The 16,214-nt window shown below is 44.9% G+C and overlaps 1 protein-coding gene across 4 annotated transcripts in view; it reads right to left on the bottom strand.

Annotated features, from left to right (window-relative positions):
- Positions 1 to 16,214, bottom strand: part of SPTBN2 (spectrin beta, non-erythrocytic 2) — an 812,320-nt gene that overhangs the window by 260,792 nt on the left and 535,314 nt on the right. For all 4 annotated transcript variants that reach the window (XM_069207822.1, XM_069207824.1, XM_069207825.1 and 1 more), the window contains one exon: positions 14,132 to 14,269. In XM_069207822.1, the coding sequence (XP_069063923.1) occupies positions 14,132 to 14,269 (138 nt within the window). The remainder of the gene's footprint in view (positions 1 to 14,131; positions 14,270 to 16,214) is intronic.

The following is a 16,214-nucleotide window of genomic DNA, read 5'->3' as shown; positions in this document are numbered from 1 at the left end:
ACTCGTTGGCTAGGGTTTGCACCGGGTGGACGATATCAAAAAGCTATAACGTGGAGAGACACTAGACAGGGATGTCCCCTCCCTCCCTGCAATTCGCCCTCGCCGTGGAGCCTCTGGCTTGTTACGCCCGTACGGGAACAATACACTAGGGCCTTAATGTGACAGATCATACACATCAAATAGCATTGTATGTCGATGACCTACTCCTTTTTCTTTGCATTCAACATGCCTGAGGGACGCCGCATGCTGTTAGAACACTTCGGATCCCTCTCCAGCCTTCGCGTCAACTGGTGCAAGTCCTGTTTGTTCCCTATGCAGACGGCCAGACCGCACCAAGAGGAGTTGATGGTCCTGCTGTGGGAGCCTAGATCCCTCCACTATCTGGGGGTCCATGTATACCACGACTCAATGGACCTGCTTGAAGGAAATGTGGGGAGAGCGATCACGATGCTTCGGCCAGTGCTGCCTTTTGGAGAACACTGCCGCTTTCTGTGGCAGGCAGGGTGGCAATACTGAAATGGTGGCACTTCCCCGGCTATTGTATTACTTTACGACGCTCCCGGTCTAGATGCCCCAGTCGTTCTTTCGGGACCTCAACAAGCTTGTCATGGCATTCCTTTGAGGCACAGGTCGCAAGAGAGTGGCCTTAACCATCCAACAGTGATCGACGTCTGGGGGAAGCCTGGCGGTTCCTAACTTTGAGACCTATTACTTGGCAGCTCAATTACGGTGACTCACTCAATGGGTGGCCAGTAGATTGCAACCAGGCAGAGAGATAACCCTAGAAACCCTTGAGCCCACTGCACTGGCTAGGGTTCTCCTTCGACTCCAGAGAGTTGGAGCCAATGACACTGCTGAATTCAGAGTTATGCAGCACTGCTGGACGACATACTCCCCCGACATACCACCTTGTTTTCTGGAGGAGTTACCCCATGTTGGGGATTGGAGTAGACTAGTGACTTGGTGAGAAGCAGCAGCAACTACACTGGGGACGCTCTTGGAGGAAGGGGTTCTTCTATCTTTTGAAGTGTTTTGCCTTCGCTATGACCTCCCCAGTGTCATCTTCCTTCTCCATTGGGCACTTACAGCAGCAGTCCATAAACACTGGAAATCCAGGCTAGCGGAGCCACAACAGGCAGCATGCTTTCAATACCTGTTAACAGCCTCGGGGACCTACAAAGCGGTTACATGTCTCTACGGGAGACTGCAAGAAGACATTACAGTCCCTCTAAAAGCACTGGGGGGCTGGTGGGAGGCGGATTTGGGGAAGGATATAGGAGTCTGTGATTATGGGGGTGTGCTGTACAACACGGCAAAGGCCACTAGGAATGCCAGGTTTAAACATATGAAACTATATGTGTTGCATAGGGCATACCTCACTCTGGGAAAGATAAACAAATATTATGCAACAGCAGAGGCGAAATGCTCCAGGTGTGGAGAAATAGGTGCGGAGTTTCACCATATTTTCTGGGCCTGCCCAGAGTTAGACACTTTCTGAAGGCAACATTGCCGGTACCTAGTCCAAAACCATTGAAACTGAAGTCCCATGCATAGTGCCGAACTGTCTCCTGGGTTGGTTCCCTCACACAGCCAAGAATAAAGTCACTAGTCGGTTTCAAGACCTGGCCTTGCACTGGAGAAAAAGAGAAAATGCCAGCAGTCAGAAGAGCCCACAGGGCCCCAGAGCATTAGCATGGAAAAGGGAGCTCATTAAATGGGCGAGCTACGAAACTGAGGTCCAAATCCGAGATGCCAAGAGGGGGTGAGACACTCTTGAGACAGCCCGAGCATGGGAGGCCCTGGTAGATTTCTTGAGGGACCCCAAAGAATGGATACCTGATGACCACTAGGGTGCTCCTCCCCCCACCCCCGTTGTCAGTCCTTCACCTCACCGACTGTTATTATAAAGAGGCTGGCCCATGCACAATACTATTTATTCTGGAGGGAAGAAACATTGCATTTCTAAACAGAGGGGAACGTAATTTATCACACATTGCTGAATGATCTCCCTTTCGGAACCCACAGCTACAACTCATCGGGGGAGGGGGGAGTTTTCCGGGACTGTTAGTAGTTTGGTTACATACAATCGGTACTTACAACTCTTTCAATGTGTTGAAATGACCATATTGCATGTTGTGCTACTATATCCTAACCTGCAATGACAATGGTATAGCTGTCCATAATCTGCTGTTACACATGCAATCAATGACTATGTACAGATTAACTGGAGCTCTCTTCGGGCGTGTACTTTATATGAACGATACAAAAGCAATTAAATGAAATTTTAAAAAAATAGAGGCCCATCTTGTTTGGGAATTAGGAAGTATAGAGTGTATACCCCTGAACCCTGGTGTGGAAGAGGGACAGGTTCTATGACAGGTAAGTCATTGCTTAGTGGAGCCTGTTGCTCCACAAGGGGAGGCACCCTTACCCTCTTCCTTTACTGTTGTTGCCTCTGTAGGAGCCACAATAGTAGCTGGTGGGGGGCATGTTTTGGTCTTGTTATCTTTGGTATGATGTGGAAGCATCTGAGGAGGTGGATTTAGAGCTTCCACAGTAATCGGGATAGTGAAAGGTGCCAGGAGGAGCAGGTGTTTGAAGGAGCCCCCTTTGCTTTTAACGGTCTCAGTTTCTTTTTGTAAAAAGTTTTCAAGAGTGCCATCTAGCCGTGTTCCAAAGATATGCTCTTTATCAAAAGGCATATTCAGTATGCTCTGCTGTACCTCTGGTTTAAACCAGATATTCTAAGACAAGCATGGCGCCTTAATACTATGTTGGTGTTAATCCCCTAGCTGCGGTGTCAGCAGATGGATCGTATGGATGTGCTTGATATTAATTTTTCCTCTGCTACCAATTTTTGGCCTTTCTTTCTTTGCTCGTCTGGGTGATAATGGAGGAGAACCTCCATCTCATCCCAGTGTGCGAGGGCATAGCGTGCCAGGCGTCCCTGAGAATTGGCAATGCGCCAATGATTGGCAGCTTGAACCTCAACTCTTTTCCCTGCAGCATCAATCCTCTTGCTCTCCTTGTCAGTTGGCGGGGTATTCCCACTGGCCGGTGAGTTTGCATGTTTACAGGCAGTGGTGGTGACTAGGGAATCTAGTTGCAACTGGCCCCTAATGTACATTGGGTCTGATGGTAAAGGCTTGTACTTCTTGTCAAGCCTAGGTTTTATGACCCTAGTTCTAATGGGGACTGTGAATATATCAGCAGTGTGTTTAAGCATACCTTTTAAAATAGGGAGATTTGTCACCCTATGTGTACAGGAAAGTGCATCAAAGAGGAAGTCTTCCTCTAAAGGCTCTTTATATAACTCCACATTGTGGTATTCGGCAGCCCTAGCTATACCCTCCTGATAAGAGGCAGCATCATCAGCAGGGGAAGAACGTGCAAGGTAGAGGTCTGGATCTGTCTCCACAGGGGGATCAGGATCATACATATTCCAGGTGTCACCTGTTGGTGGTGTCACAAATGTGCCATTTGTCCCACCATACCCAGCAGTGTCTGACTGTAGAGACCCCTGTTGGGATATATCCAATGGATCTTGTCCATCATGAGGGTGGTGGAGGAGGGGAAAGTAGAGATGAAGGCGGAGAGGCGGGCAAAGTGCTGGTAGCCTCTTCCACTCTTTTACCCTGCTAAGGGAGGAACTGGCATGTCCAAAGCCTCTTGAAAGGTCAGTTTTCTTTTAGGTGGTGGTGGAGGCATGGGTGTGGAAGCCTTTGCCAGTATGCATCGACTGTGTGGTTGGATATGAATTAGTTTTTGGGACATGTTCAGCTGTTCCTGAAGTTCATGAAGCATCGGCTGCACTGATGTTTCGTAGCTAGACTTGGATACTGGCTTCGAAGTTTTCTGCTCTGAAGATTTCGGCTCCAAACACTGCTTCGGCATAGAAGCTCCACCCAGCGACGAGGTGGCAAAGGTGAATGGTCAGTTTGGCACCAATAACAGAGTCGGCAAAGGGGGGATTTCCAGAGCCAAAGTACTCACTGCTGCTTTGGCTTTGATGGGGGTTTCTGTACTGAGCTGGAGGGAGAGGCACCCAAACCAGAAGCACACTACCGACCGTGGCTGGAAGGCAGTTGTGGACTGGGGGCCTCTCAGTGTGAATCTAGAAAAGCCAAGCGCCTCTTGGTGGGATCTGGGCGACATATGGGAGCAGGGGAGACCATATTCACAGCTTGTTGAGCAGGAGACACATCCTCCATTTCCAGATCGACTTCTAGGTCGGAACTTCCCTTGATAGAAAAGGCTTCTTCCTCCATGGCTGATGGTTGAGGGTGGCTTTCTTCAGTGCGTACTTCACCAAAGATGTCTGGAGTGTTGCTGATGGTCCTACGTGACATTTTCAGACAATGCTCTCAACGGTCTCAAAGAGTCTTTTTGGAATAGAATGATTCACAAGCGTCGCAATCTGCTTCTCTGTGCTCAGGCAACAAACACAGGTTGAAGACGATGGTTGGTTGATGCATGGATTTTTCTTGTGGCAACGCGGGCAGACGCAGAAGAGTGTCTGTTCCATCACCAGCCAAGCATTCTTGAAAGGGTGTGATGGAGTTGCAAGGAAGTCCCGGAGGCCAAAGCCCTAGCAGGGCTGCAATCGAAAGGAACCAAAATGCTGTATACGAGCTTTGAGGTACAGGTGGAGAACACAATTGAAAAAACAATACCGACGAAGGAATAGGATATGAGAACTGAAAGTGAACCATGACAGAGTAAACAAGAGAGCTAAGGCACACACATCCGAACCCGATGGAGGAAAGAAAACACTAACAATAGCGTAGATGCCCATTATCACCAAGAGGAAGAGTCATTAGACCTTGTGACTCAAACAACTTTGTTGAAAGAAAAACAACTTATACATATGTGGACCCAACACTAGATGACAGGAGTATACAAAGCATGTGTATCTACAGCCACAGATGCCTTGAACAGACAGTGTTAAGGTCAGGAGATGTAGCATGTTGCTATGCATCAGCTCAGAGGGTGTACTCATGAGAAATGTCAAGACTAAGATAAAGTTCCACTGTGGCAACACAGAGTCAGAGGAGCCATGAGTGTCAAACCATTAATGAACCTCATAACTGCTGATATGAACAATGACGGTTGGTCAGCAAATGAGAAAGGCCAAAAGAGCCAACAAGTACCCTTTTGTAGTGCCCAGTGCAAGACCTGGCAGGGCTCAAGACAAATAAAAGGACATCCCAAAGCTTGGGAACAAGGGACCTGCATGCCTGGCACTGAATCACGTAACAATTTTTCCCCAGCGTCTGGCATAAACTAATTTTGTGGAGGGGCACCTGGCAACAAGGATGGTGTCCAGCACTTCAAGCAGCTGCCACTCAATCTCTCTCCTGGAGATGTAGATTGAGTATATTTTGGTGGAGAGACGCACCCTGTTGCTGAGACAGTAGGTCCTTCCAAAGTGGCAGCCTTCTCTGAGGACAAATGTTCATGCTCAGGAGGTCTAGGTAACACACTCTTCTTGCCCAAATCCGAGGCCACCAAAATCACTGAACCAAGTTAATCTTGATTTTCTTCAAAACTCTGACAGGCGAAGAAGTGCAGTGAGGTATACAGGAGTCGTTTTTTCCATTTTAGCCAGTGTGCATGTCCCAACAAGTGCACTTGCAGAACCTCTAGTGTACACAACTCTTGACACTGCTTGTTCAACATTGGTGAAAAGATCTAACGAGGGTTCTCCCCATTGGTGGAATACTTCTTGCGCCACCTTCGGATGCACCAGCCACTCGTGATCTGCCAGACAAAGTTTGCTTAGTTTGTCTGCACTGGCTTTCAGGGACCCCACTAGGTGACCAATGACCAAGACAACGCCCTGGTGCTTCATGCATCTCAGGAGACACAAGGCCTCCTAGCATAGAACCCTGGACCTGCCCTGCTTGCTGCAATACCATATGGCAATGGCAATAGTGTCCCTGAAATAAGATCTTGTTACTTCCACCCAAGGTGGTTTCACAAAAATATCCACATAATTGTGAAGGGGCTCTAACATTGACCTTGGTACTATCCACATGAAGCCCTGCTTGAAGCTAAGGAACATACTAACAATTCCAATGAAGAAATGATCTGTGTGACTACATTTTTCACGTGCAGTAATGCTATTAATAAATCATTAATAAGCATTGGAATTTGGCTGCAGATAAGGCCGATACTAGTGGCCCACCAATGTTCGCATTTAGGAAAGGTAAAAGTGTGAAAGATTATGTGGTGAGCTCCTTTTTAAAAGGGCCTATCGAATCCAACTTTTTTACTCACTGGAATTTGCCCCAAATGTGGACCATTATATGTGTAGAAGCTGCAAAGCTTGTCCAATTGCAACTGAGGCTAAGAGTTTTATACATAATGGCCATACATATACTTTGATGCGACATACCAACTGTAACAGTTCTGATGTTATTTATGTGATCAAGTGCCCTTGTGGATTCTCTTATGTTGGTGAAACGCGACAGAAGCTGAAGGCCCGTATACCGCAGCATTGCAGTTGCATTCGCCGAATGGTACAGGGAGTGTATTTAGTCAAACACTTACTGCATTTAATCACCCAGCAGATTGTTTGAAATGGTTGATCACAGAAAACTTTAACAGCAACCCCAGAGAGGGTAACCTCACCAACACTTTAAACTTAATGGAGTGTAAATGGATACATTTCTTTGAAACCGTTGCACGGGGTCTCAATTAATTTGAAGAAATAGCAAGATGTGTCCACACATGACATACTTGAATTAGGGTGACAGCTTTTGATTTCCTTTATGTTTTGTTTTAGTTTTAACTTGCACAGCCTGTGATTCAATCTGGTGTAAAAGTGTAGACATATGTGTATTTTATGTTCATTTTATTTTGTTCCCAGTGTGGGCTTGACAGTTTTGTATAGAATATTGTGATATACCATTTAAATATATGTAACACACATGCCTGTGAATGCATTATCCATATTTGCATTGTTTTCCTGTGTCTGAAAATACTTCTTAGAAAAGCCGTCATAACATACTTTTATTGAGTGATTTCATTGCATTTCTATGTCACAGATATGTGGGAGTTATAACTTCAAAATGAACCCTCCCTTCTTTTATATTGGTGTTTGGGTACCTTTTCAGGAATACACCTTTCCTGTTATCCAGGACTTGTGGTAAAAGTTCCTTTGATTTGAAGCATGGGCCCTTATAAGACAAGAAAAAGTGTGGGGCCTTATAACACAAGATCAAATCCCCTCTTTTTTCTTTTAACCATTTTTTAACTGATTCTGCTTTTCACCTTTTTAATTAACAGACTTTCATTTAACCTTGACAGACAAGGTCTTCTGAATGACTACTGGTCCATTTTGGGTATTCCATCTGACCCTCCCTTTAGGCTATTTCCCTTTTTTACTTTGCATTACGTGTATGCACTCAGGCTTCTGACGCAGCCCCCTTTCTTGATTGACTTGGCTTTTTTGCTGGTATACCACACTGACGGGGCTGCTATATTCCAATGACATACATTATGTCAAAGCAGGTTATGCCATGTTTACGACTGCAAAGGTTTTTTCTGTAAGCAATTTGTTTCCTACTTAACATGAAGATTTAGATTCATGTTTAATACATTATTTTTTTCAGCTCCTTCAACATTTGTGTAAAGAGCTCCCTTGGTAGTGGGAAGAACATCTTATGTTTATATGATGCTGAAGCATGTTTGATAAGAAGTATATTATGTAGCAGCATGAGGTAAGCCTTCTATACTGCCACTACTGGCCCTTGGAAATAACAGTAAGAGTTTATTCTTGGAGCCCTTCTAGTGTATGGGCTTGGCGAGTTTTGCGCCCCCCCCTTTTTGATTTTTTTAACATCTTTGCAGCTCGTTTAACCAAGAGCGGTTGGGCCAATGAGCCCTTGTTATGATATTTATGTTTTGACCACTGACACCATGTTGCACTTAGCCTAGCAGCACACCGTCACATTAGTGACCACCAGTTTCATTTTGCCGATTGACTTTATTTTAGCGTTAGCCACTGCCATGATAAAAGTTTCAAGTAGTTTTCTACATTGTACAATGTGCATATGTTTTTATTTTTCATGGTCTTTCCCAACAAGAGCTTAGGCTCATAAGAATGCACTAAGACAGCAGGGAACGGTCTTGTTTTGAATTGGCACCGTGGGATTGGGGCCAAGTCCTGACGTGTTATTTTCAAAGATGGCCGAAAGCAATCAGCATTTTTTTGATAATAAGCTTCTGCAGCGAGAGGGAGGTTCTAGAATCTTCCTCTCTTGTTTATTCAAAGTATAAGAGGCCAAGACCAGATGGAGCGGGACTGAGAGTATTTTCAGATCTCAGGCATACCGAGGACGCTGGGGTTTGTCATCCTTCCCGTCAGGATAATTGATCTCTCTCTCTCTCCTCGGTCGACTCTGGGATCTGGTGATCTGATGCTGAATAGGAGGGAAATGAAGCAGTTGTGCGCTTGCCTCATGGTGATGCATATTTTTTAATTCATTATTTGCTTTGCATTATAATATAGATACAAATACTTGCTGCAGTGGAGAATCATTTGTACATATTTTCATTTCATAGCTGTGACCATTTTTAAATGTGTGCTTTCAGCATGCTAATCTCCTTTTACGAACCTTGCAAAGTGAAGTAATAAATGTCTTCTTTACACTACGAAGAGCATTCTAGAGATTTTTGTCATTGCATGAGTGTTTCAGCTCGGTCATTAGTGAAGCAAAACATCCCTTTAAATTATTACCGGTCACTTTCAGTGTCGGAGATCCCTTTGTTGAGGATACACTGTTTCTCCGCGAGGTAAGCGTTGTGTGCTGCAATCACAGTTCCTTTCTTCTTAATTAGAGACTCTGGAGGAATGGTCTGCTTATAAGAGTTATATCCTTTTGTTGTTTCAGCCCTGTCCAGTCCATGATGTGAAGGGGTGGAAGTTATTTTATGCTACGACTTTGATTATTTCGGGTGAGTGGTCTTTATTAACCATTGGACTGCTGAGGTTGATGGCTCTTAGAATGATGTTCTGGTAGAGTGTAATTTAAAAAAAAAAATATTACAGAGTTATTTTGAAAGTTTTTTCATCGCTTTGTATGTGGCAACCTATGTGTATCCACCATAGGAAACCTTGTTGAGCACTCAATTAAGGGTTCGTTGATTGACTCTAAAGGTGAGTCCAAGTTGCCTCTAGGGAGCATCTTTTACATTAATTAAGTATTCACACCAGATGCAATGTTAACTGCTGAATATTTTCTGTATTGGTTGTTCCGCAACTTTATTGTCCTGAAGAAGATCCTGAGCTAAGGCACTGAATTTCCTTTTTCTTCTTGGGGTCAACATGTCGACAAACTCTCAGTTGTATCCTGGATTGCAACATTATTCATTAGGAGAGAACTATGCGATTAGTAGCTAACACACAAATTGATGAGTTTGTTAACTTATCTATGGATGAATGCAGTCAGGCTTTGTGTAGTCGTCTGTATGAAATACAATTGATTTACTGTTTTTATTTGTAAACAATACTTCTTGTCACCTTGCACAAGCACTGTTTATCACTTTTTCTTGGAACACCCATTGTTTTTTGTAAATATTTACTACTGCAATATATGAAATCCTTGCATTTATATGTGGCTTGTGTGTTTGTTTTTCTCATTTTTTTCATTTTGCCATTAGTGAAACAGTGAATAATTGATTTCTTCTTTGAAGATTTATTCATTTCCTTATGCAAAGACATTGTGTCATCCATGAGGACCATCAGTTGTTTCTATTGATCCTCTTGGTTAATGGCAGGAAAGTCTTCAGAACCAGATGAATGATTCACAGCTCCAGAAGACTGATGTGGAGCCGGACAACTTCTGGAGACCAGAACCCTTTGATCTCCACCTACCCAATCCAGCAAAGATGCATCAGTCATCACTGCCAGCTCTGGGTGGAAAGGGAGAGTGTCCAGCTGAAGTACGGACTGTGGTTGGTTGTCCAACACTGTCGATTTTAAGCTTCCTTCCATGAGATCTGGAGAGTTTGGAAAGGCTGCCCTGAGGCTGGGCCCACTGGGCTTCAGGTTTGCCCACATGTGTCATCTGTCACGGTTGACTAAATGAGCCACATGGCTGAGAGGCCAAGAAGCCTTACCACCCTTACCTGGATCCTGGAGTGAGCCACAAACATCAGAACCATTGCCTGAATGTTCTTGAATCATTGCTGCAGAGGGAAAGCCCAGAACTCCACCATTTCCAAATTCCAAAGATGGTCAAAAACAACGTCATCTCTTTTGTAAACACCTGCGGGACACTGGTGATGCCGAAGGAGAGCGTGGTAAAAAATGCTCCTGTGCACCTTCAACCTCAGTTAACACCCGTGGGACTGCAGGACTGTTTTTCTTTTTTTTTTAAATGTGTGTCCTGGAAGACAAGGGACATCACCCAGTCGCCAGGGTCCGGAGCAAGGAGGATCTGGGCCAACATGAGCATCTTGAATATGACCTTCCAGAGAACGTCACTGGGAGGGCAGATGTTCAAGCTAGAACTAAGACCCACATTATTTTCTGGAACCAGGAAATGACTAAATAACAACCGAGTGCCATAGAGTTCTGTAGAGTAACACTGAGTGGAGTGGCATAGAGTGGTGTAGAGTAGAGTGGTGCAGTGTCAAAGAGTGAAGTGATCAGTGGACTGACCCAAATGAAGTTGGATCAACCTATGCTTGATCCATGCTCCACAGAAAAAGAAAAAAAAGTGATGCTTGGTATGCCCTGGCCAATTACGAGGCAGCTAAGAAAAGTGACAATGAAGCCAACGAATGACAAGCAATGTGTGGGCTCCTAGCCCTTTATATTAAACAATACCCTTGCAAGAGAGGGCACAGGCAAGCCCTGTCACAGGTGAGACCTAAAAAGGAAGTTAGGCTACATCTGGTGGTACAATGCTTTCTCTAGTGTCTAAATTGCTTTTTTTCAAAAAGGGCCTTTAACTCTTAATCAGGAGTCAAGCTTTCTTTGGATTGAGGTGGAACAAATAGAAGAGTGCTAGGGGTCAATAACTGATCAACACCTCGCCACTACCAAGTATTACAGTTGGCGCAAATGACTGGAGTGGGTACCTCAAGCAGGTGAGGAAAGGCCCTAGATATGGAGAACTTCAGTGCCTTGCTGACTGCTGAGGAGTACCACACATGGCTGTCAAGTCCTTCTACTTGTCTGCTTCGTTCAGGTAAAAAACAAACAAAACAGGACTGGTCATTGGGTCACCTCTGCTGTGCATGAGTGACAAACTTTTAAGAGATCTTATCCAGATTGTTGCTTCCAAAAAGTAGGCGTGGACTGGTTGGTTACTGCCATGAGACAAAATGTCTGTCAAGGACAAATTTTGCAAACTGGCTGTGGGACTCCATGTGCGTTAGAAGTGACTGTGGCCATTAAAATATCGTGCAATGTGGATGGATGTGTTTTATCCAGCAAAAAGCAGCATGGAAGAGCAGTTTCTAGTTTCCCATTAGGTTGCAGGGTAATCATTTAGTTGAAAACCGGAAGGGAGTTGGTGCATAACACTGAAAGGAGAGGCTTCCATGGTCAACTTAAGAGGCAACGGGACCAGTCAGTTTGGTAAATATGTGATTTGTTGATGAGGCCTGTAAGGATTTGGAGTGTACTATATCACATGGATGGGTAGTCCTACCGTGCAGTACACTCACAAATACCCCCCTGGGTCCAGTCAGGTAGGTTTACTCAAACTTAAGCTCCACCCTAGGCAGCAGTAGCTGCAAACAGTAAGGCTTACCAAAGGGAAAATGTGTAAATCATTTAAGAACATCAAACAACAGAATAAAAATGTCACGTGAAAGAGAAAAGACACCAGGTTAGAACAATAGATTAGATTTTTATGTATCTTTAGAGACTTTGGTCATCAAAATCCACTGGAGGGTTCAGGTGATATACATTTTTAAAGGACTAAATAACTTCAGCATCAACCCCAAACATGCATTGGTCAACAAAAACTTTAGAAACTTTTGAAAAGTTTAGAAAAGTTAGTTTGGCAACTCTGACCCGAGTTTGGCATCCAGGCTCAAAGATGCTTTGTGGTCGAGTCTTCGGTACACAGGTTGAGTGGGGCGACTCTGGCCACAGATTTCAGAGTTCCACAGCAATGTAGACGTTGCGCTTCTGCAACACAACAGTCACAGTGCAAACCTTTGGTGGAGGATGGAGACTGGCATCATACACAGGTCTAGCAGAGCAGGTGCACCTTTTGGCTATCTCTGAATTGTCCTTGGGGGAGTCGGGCATCTAGTAGCAACAAGACTTCTACGGTGGCTACTAAGAGATGTGACTTGGGCTCCTTCAGCTTTGATGGCCCCAGTGCTCTTCTGGGGGGCCAGCCAACTGACTACTGGAGTCCCTGCTTCGGACTGGGAAACACTGTTTTCCCAAGCTAGGCATGCAGAACAGGATCCAAACACCGCTAGCCCAAAGTGCAGCAGGTACAGTTGCTCTAGCGTCGCTGCCTCTTTATGTGCTTCCAGTGGGTGCGGACTGGTCTACTTATCACCTTTTTTCCAGATCCAGCCAGTACTGAAGTCTTGGGTGCCCGGGGTGCCCATTATACCCCAGTAAAGTCCCCCAAGGGGACCACTCGGTCACTGGCCAATGGACTAGTTGGTCCCCACCTCTTTGGTAACATAGTCCCAGTGATGTGCGACATCTGGCTATCCCAGAGGCTATCCAAGAGTGCAATATTTCTCTTACAACGAACCTGCCAGAACCCTTCCTTGGCTGTAAGGACCTTAGTAGTTCACCTCCAGAGGTGTGGTGATCATGGGGCTACATGCTTCTGGAAAACTGGTTTGTGAACTGGTTTTCCCTTCTATGTCCCTGGCTCTACTCTGTCTGCAGGAAAGCCATTCTGCCAGAGTGTTGTCAACAGCAGCCCTTCAAAGGCTGCTTCACCTTTGAGGATCACCATTTGGGGTACCACTCCCAGCAGCCATCCTTTTAGGAGAAGGTCACATCTTACAGTGCGGCAGCATTCTTTGTTCCTGACCTGGAAGTCGTTAACACGTTTCCACAGGCGGGTAGAAAGCTGTCAATGTGTCAGTTCCTTTGTGAGGTCACTGGACTAGCTCGGGCACAGAGCGGCAACTTCGCGAAAGTTGCTTCCCTTTAAAAACGACATTTATTTCGACTTACCCATCATCTCGCATTTAATGCCACGATTAATTTGATACCTTACATAACCCACTTTGGTAGTCCCAGTCAAACGTTAGCTGGGTTGGGATGTTACCTGGCAACCCTGCATTAGCCAGTGGGGCTACCAACTTTACCAACAGCAAAACGACAATATGGAAGTGTTGCTGCTAAGATGTTTCGTAAAATGCATGTCTTACTTAACAAAATACAGCTCCCTGCTAAAGGACTCCATAAGCCTTCCTTAGGGGAGACAATGTTAAGGGATAGAGTGGCTTTGCCATAGGTTTAAATGGCAAAGACGAACTGACAGTGCAACCACGGTCCTTCCAGTCTGCAGTGGCAGGCTGGGGGTCATTTTGTGTCCTGTCACATGAAGGGTGGCATAAACATTGCTGCAGCCCTGAGTGTACACACTGCCTTACTGGCCCTGAGTACACTGGGCACCATATACTAGGGACTCATAAATAAGCCAGGCTTTGCCAACTGGTGTATCCGATTCAACATATACTTTGCATGGGGTCAGAACACTGGCACTGAGGTCTGGTTAGCAGGCCTCAGCGCATTCTCAGAGTCGAAAAACTAGCAGCTAATATAGGAGAGAGGGAGAGGGAGAGAGAGCGCCAGCCTGTCGGGGAGGAGGCGCAAAAAGCCTCTTTTCTTACAAGGTCTCTGAAGAATAGGCAACGCTGGAAAAACAAAAATCACTGTGAAAGCAAAGTTTTTTTTAGTTGAGGAAAGTAAGGGGGTAAAAGGTTGGCACAGTACTGCAACAAGGGGGCAGAAGGGCAAGGTCAGGAGTTGTAGCATTTAAGTTATATAAGACATAACAGCAGCAGCATGGAGAGAGAGTTATGTTTGGAAAAGCACAAAGAAACAACATAGGCAAAATACAACAGACAGAATAGCTTAAAATTTGGATGAATACTGCCTAGGATCTGGTGCAGAGGACACACATACCTGCTGTTGAGCTGGTCCTGCATGGCCGCAATGCTATCCTTGTTCCGGTGGTCACCATCCAGCAACAATTGAGCAATCTCGTTGACTGCTGCAATTCGTGAAGCAAGGTTGTTCATTTCAGGCTCCAAGGTTTCAAATCTGCAGAAAGAGAGACAGGTTCAGTTCTATACACTGAGATGGGTTTTCTGATGAAGGCGACAGAAGCCACTGCCATGTAAAGGCCCAATCAGTAACTAGTGGCTTGTATTTCCAAAGGATGGACATTGCTTCCACAGCAATGAAGGGCTGGGACTCTTCCTTCCTATCTCTGTGCACGAGAGTACTTTATTTGGCTTTATATCACAGCACATACTAATTCACCAGTGTCACCATGCTGTACATTCTAAAATGGGAGAGAAAACGCTGTGCAGGTGCCTTGGGAAGGATTCTGTGTGGGTCAGGGTAAATATACAGTGTCAATGGCCATGGTCAAAGATCATGGTGGCAGGAGCAGAGCACGGAGGTTAGTGGTTGTTGCTGCTGTTGAGCATGTACATTGCATACAACTGTCCATTTATATGGCACTGCATTCAGAAGAACATGGGCGGTCTGCAATGATAATGTTAGAACTCTTTGGAAAACGAGCCATGTTCTTCTGAATGCAGTGCCATATAAATGGACAGTTGTGTGCAATGTACATGCTCAACAGTGGAGATGTGCACTTAGTAGATCAAGGAATGTGCTTTTTTACGTGAATGTGTCCTTGCTTTGGTGGTGGTTAAGAGCAGTTAAAGCAGTGTTTGCTATTAATGGTTTTTAGAAAGCCTTTTGGTTGGGTGTATTCCTAATATGATTCTGAGGGACTGGGAGTAACTGTGTCGACTCAATGCCAGCAGTGTTTCTTCTGCAGAGGTTTTGGAAGCATCATAGAGGTGGTCACCTATTTCTCAGGACTCTTGGTACGGTTTGTGATGAAGAGAAGGTGGGTGAGCAGTGGTGACGGCAGTGTGTTACTTACATATTTTATTTACTGCCTGATCTAGTGTTTGGCGGGCACAGTACACCGTCATATGTGCCTGAGTGCACTGTCTGGCAAACCCTCAGTCCACCTGCCCTACACAGCCTACAACATGTGGACCATCAGCTTTCCGTTGGAGGTGCCTCAGCTGGCTCCATTGAAGGAAAGCCTACTCTGATGAAATGACAGGGCGTTGACCGTCGGAGTAATGGAATCAGGCAACCCACCCTTCTGTTCTGTCTGTCACCATCATTTAAAGCCTGGCAGTGATAAACAGAGTAATAAAAATAATGACCCACGGCAAACAGTGAAAAAAACTCCCTGGTTGTGGGGGCCAATCAGCTATTTGTCTTTCAAAAACAAACTCAAAATTCAGGAGTTTGTTTTTGAAAAACAAAAAGATTTTAATACTTCAGAGAAATCGCTGTGACAGCAGTTCTTCGGAAGGTTCAGAACTCACCACTAAGCCAGTTGGGAGCTCTAACTATGGCAGTATTTTGTCCATTAGGGTGGCAGATGTAATGTGTTACATGGGTTTGATGGGTGCTTCCTTAAGTCTTGAGGATGTCTTTCTTAGATTAAGTTACAAGTGTAGTCAGCACTTCTCAAAGTTATGCGATTTGGGCTTGGAGGATTAGAGGTCTATGTAGGTCATTTTCTGGATTTAGTCCATGTGTATATAAAAGTGTGGCGAGGTGGTGTAATTTATAGAGAAGGTGTTTACATTTCAGCAACTTGGGTCACACAATTTTTTATTCTAAAGGAGACACCACTGATATCAATGAGAATATGCTAATGTTTGTTACCAAAATTGTTTCTTTCTGTAAGAAAACTCAGTGAAATAAATATGAAACATAAAAGAGACACTACTACTCAAACCTAGTCAAGTAAGGCACACGGAGAAAGAACAAATGAAAGCCCAAAGAATAAATTCATAAAGAGGTGGGATATAAACCCTGGACCACATTACCACAAGGCTGTGTGTCTTCTTTCATCAGAGCAGAGACCGCTCCTTAGCAGCTCTTCAGCACTGTATCTTAATACCATCAAAATGAACATGGAAGCCACAGATACCTAGCACTGGCA

Source organism: Pleurodeles waltl, chromosome 9, assembly GCF_031143425.1.
Source record: "Pleurodeles waltl isolate 20211129_DDA chromosome 9, aPleWal1.hap1.20221129, whole genome shotgun sequence".
Lineage (NCBI taxonomy): Eukaryota > Metazoa > Chordata > Amphibia > Caudata > Salamandridae > Pleurodeles > Pleurodeles waltl.
Note: the sequence above shows the minus strand (reverse complement) of the source record. Positions and strands in the feature narration are given on the sequence as shown.